This window comes from Oncorhynchus gorbuscha, unplaced genomic scaffold, assembly GCF_021184085.1.
Source record: "Oncorhynchus gorbuscha isolate QuinsamMale2020 ecotype Even-year unplaced genomic scaffold, OgorEven_v1.0 Un_scaffold_308, whole genome shotgun sequence".
Classification (NCBI taxonomy): Eukaryota; Metazoa; Chordata; class Actinopteri; order Salmoniformes; family Salmonidae; genus Oncorhynchus; species Oncorhynchus gorbuscha.
In genome coordinates this window covers 751,655-756,070 of record NW_025745169.1, presented here as the reverse complement: position 1 = coordinate 756,070, position 4,416 = coordinate 751,655, and the positions used below count along the sequence as shown (strand labels likewise).

Sequence of the window (4,416 nt, the reverse complement as noted above, 5' to 3'; positions counted from 1 at the left end):
TAATGCCCTCCTACATTGACTAGTGGACAGTACGCCATTTTCATTCCCTAAAAGGAGCACTTCTAATGCACTAGTAGGTTTTGTATACGTGTACATTATTTGTGTGCAGTAAATGTACACCCTGTTCTCATGTTGTTGTTTTGTAAAAAGCAGCATTTCTATACACGTCCAAACATCAGACCAGGAATGGATCAACAGAGAGGAGGAGTACGGTATAACAATGATTGTAGACTGTAAACATCAAGTATACATTAAAGTAGTGTTTTGATTTGAAAAAGGCATATTCTATAGATCAGACAGAATGAGTGGACAGAGACGAGGGATGTGTTTCAGTTCCAGCTGATATTTATTTCCTTCTTGAAAAAAAAAAAAATGAAAAAAGTTATGTACAGAATTATCAACAATCTGACAGGCAGTGAATTGACACGATTAGCTGGCATGAGTCCCCCCCCCTCTTTTCAAAACTGTTGCTATGGCAATGATTAGACAAAACAATATTCTACACAGCATATTGCACAGAAATGGGATGAAAATAAAGTTAATATATTTAAAACTGTATATATATATATATATATATATATATATATGTAAAAAAAATCCTGAACAACCACCTTAAACATAAGTAAAGATAGTAGAAAGCGATCAGTTCTAGTGCCTGTCATGGTATAGCTTAACTACACATAAAACACACAATATTTGTTGCTTATGATACACAGTCAAATGTACAAAGATGTTTTCACGGTTTTATCCTCATTTTTCTTATCTTTTATTTTTTTGTTGCTTGAAATCTTTTTATTTTATTTTTTATATATAAACACAACAGCTATAACCTGAATCTGAAATACAAAATACTATTCATTCACCATGCCATAAGATACTAAAACAATTAGCTAGAGTTAGCGAACAAGTAGAAAAGATTACATATTCAAATACAATGAGAAAAGCAGATGGTCTACATAATTGTTGTTTGCAGGAACTCAAAATACGCAATTTGAAAATTACTTTATATGATTTTATATTCTTCCATCCAGTGGTTTTAAACCCGAATGTCGATATAAAAACGCCAAGAAATTGTTCATTTAAAGCTACAATCTTTCTTTATTAGTAGGCAAGATTCTAAAATGAAATGCAGAAGTGTGCCTGCTCAAAATACTGTGTGTGTGTGTGTGTGAGTTGAAGCGCATGTTCACAGGGGTATTGAAATGTGGTACTGTGTCTTTAAGAAGCCTGCAGATTGATACTGTAAACATGGACAGAAGGCCGATTCATGAGTTAACCGGCCACCTGGATCTTTAACATGAGGAAATCCAAACAGCGATATACACCGATTGACACCCCTTTGATATATATCTGTACAAAAATACACGGACAAAATAAACAAATGTTTCCTCTCTTTAAGTGTCAAAAGTCTACATTTAAATATCAAAAAATCAAGAGTGAAAAGTCTAGCCCTTCTTTCAGCGAAGGAAACAGACGGCGAGGGAAAACATCATAACAAGACCTGTACAAGATAAACAAAAAAAATAATTAAGTCGAAAATGTTTTGGCCAGTATATAAATACATCATATAAAAATGTCCTCTGAAAAAATGAACAAAAGGAAATTCGAGGATGAAAAAAAAAAAATCGGTGAGAATTTCTCTATTACATAAACACCAGAAAAAACATAAAATAATTTTGGTCCTGAATTGTAGAGATGTGTATAAAGTTCAGCACAGATTTAAGTTGCGTTTGAATCCTGAAGTTAAGAATTAAAACAGCTGGTGATTTTTTTTGGTTCCTTTTAGGTAAAAAAAAAGGAATCAAACATAGCGCCCATCTATCCATTTAAATAACCCTAAAACTAGTTTCAACTGTTCGACAGTCTAACATACATCTCAGTAAAACAGAGGACAGGTAACATCATGCGTTTTATCTTTTAAAAAAGGGTTGACTTTTAGGTCAACAACCCACCTGGTTCATAAATCCGTCTGCCTCGATGACAACAACAACACACTGTCCAGACATCCAGCCTGTTTCTGTACCTCTGGAAGTCTTATGAAGTTCACTTGGCGATCATAAAACGTTTCTCAACATGTCCCTTTTAAGTAACTCACATTGATTAATAAAGTATAGCTGACCTAAACCCGCCATCATTATAATCGTGCAAATCAATCACAGTTTTCCAGTTCTGATCGAGTGTTTCTTTCAATAGGACCCGATCACTCCTACTCAGAGCGCAACAATATCTTCCTCTCCAGTCGAGGCAATACTTCAGCTTACTTGTAGCCATGTCTCATAATAACAGTCGACAGTTGATTCTTGAAATAAAAAGCAAGTTATTCTCTCGCTTTGTTCAACAGTCAGTGCGTGGGGACTTGCAGTCTCTTTCTCGGCGGGAGGGACCCTTTGTAGGTTACGGTATGACACAAAATCACTTTACCGGAATCCCTTTTTTTTGTTGCTCAGAATAGTAAGACAACATTTCCTGCTTGTGGGTTTTCTCGTTCTCTATTTCTCTCGCTCAATACGTGAACACCAAATTAGAAATGGTCGACTCTAGCCAGTCTCCTGAAATCATCTCGCTCACCTCTGGGGTGCAGTAGTCGGGAAACTCAAAGTGAGAACCGGAGCCCGACTCGAAATTAAAATCCAAGTCTCTGTCCAAAACCGAGGACCCAAAGCTTCCCAGAGACATGCTGTCAAAACCAGGGCTAGAGTTAATGTCCAGTAGATCATCCTCAAACTCCTCATCTGATGAAGAGGATTGGGAGGAGGACGAGGAGTGAGAAGCGGAGGGAGTAGGGGAGGACGCCCGCATAGTAGTGTAGTCTTCCGAGGCGCTGGAGGGAGACTCGCCGCCCTGCCTGCTGCTGGCTGTCGCGTCCTCGTACAGGCTGAGTGGTTCGCTGGAATCCGCGGAGCTGCTGAGTGTGGGACTGGCGGGCACCGCTGCTGAAGACGGGCTCACACTGTGGCTAAGGCTGCTGCCCCCGAACACATACATACGCTTCTTCTTGTCAGGTATTAGTTTGGCAGCAGAAACAGACTTGGATTTGTAAAGAGAATGGTGATCTGTGCCGATGACTTGTTCTGGGAATGATGGTGTTTTGGTGCTGTTCCCAAAAACTATTTTATGAGGTTTGCTGGATGATTTTGAGCCACCCTTTTTAGAAGATGGTTTCATGCTGGTGTTACAGTTGCTACCGCTGATCTTTCCCTCCTTCTCGCCCCCGGTTTGGAGCTGCTGGACTTCACCTTCTTTCTGGGCCGGTACTTGTAGTCTGGGTAGTCCGCCATGTGCTTGAGTCTGAGCCGCTCCGCCTCTCGTATGAAAGGGATCTTGTCGCAGTCTTTCAGTAGCTTCCAGCGCTTGCCCAGTCTCTTGGATATCTCCGCGTTGTGCATGTCCGGTGACTGCTCCATAATTTTACGCCTTTCAATCTGTGACCACACCATGAAAGCGTTCATCGGCCTCTTGATGTGACCGGTGGGTGTTTTGCACCAGGCGGGGTTCAGTTTGCCTTCCCCCGCGGAAGAAGCCGTGGATCCGGGGCTCGGTGAGGATGCCATGTCCAGGTCCATAGCTCCGGAATCAGACGACTCTCCCTCGAACACAGCCTCGGAGCTCTCCGCATTACTTGTCTTCTGTACCATGATTATAATGTCAATGAGAGTGCGCCTGCTTGCTCTCCAGTTCAGTTCCACACAGTAGGTTTATTTTTAAAAAGAAAAGTAGTTTATTTTACAATTCTAGCTGGCTGTGTGAATAGAAGTCAGTCCTGAGATGTGCCGAAACCGGAACCACAGGAATCCGTTGATAGCCGTTAAAAATGCTGGATTTGTCAAAAGTTCTTTTTTTCCGAGTCTCTGTAATATGATACAGAACGAACGGTGTAAAACTGTCCCCCGTTTTCCACTCTGTTTCCTCCGACAATGCTTTATGTAGCCTGAGCTAATCAACTCTAGCAGTCGTGTAGGACATAAACATGTGCCGTGTAAGCAGCGGAAAGCAAACTGAGTGGCTGTGTGAGCGCACTGACACTGAAAATGTTCAAAGTTTCTAAAGTAAGGAAACTCTTTTTCTGCATAGCTTTTCTTTCCGAGCACCATGCGGGAAGAAGCTTGTTTCACTAGAACCAGGATCCACCTTTCAGCTGCGCACTCGGTAACTTTCAGCAGCCTCTAATTTCTCCCCATGCAGCTTTATCCTTTTCCAAAGATATAATGGCGATACAATTCAGCCAATCCGTGGCTGTCTCTACCCTGTCTAGTGCCAAGACCACGCCCAGTTTCTTCTCATTGGACCAAAAAAAAAAGGAATCTAATAATAATCAGCGCGTGCAATGAGGAGCTTTATGTCTGACCTCATTCCAGTATACACACAAACTTCTCTTTAAAGAGACATACTTATGTTTTGGACTTTTTCTACACCAAC

The 4,416-nt window shown here is 41.0% G+C and overlaps 1 protein-coding gene across 1 annotated transcript; it reads right to left on the bottom strand.

The window, feature by feature from the left end:
- Window positions 1-323: 323 nt before the first annotated feature.
- On the bottom strand, window positions 324-4,179 carry LOC124017681 (transcription factor SOX-4-like). Its single transcript, XM_046332947.1, is given in 2 exon segments — window positions 324-3,216; window positions 3,219-4,179. Coding segments are annotated over 2 exon segments (1,131 nt in total). The 5' UTR covers window positions 3,636-4,179; the 3' UTR covers window positions 324-2,502.
- Between the last annotated feature and the right edge of the window lie 237 nt (window positions 4,180-4,416).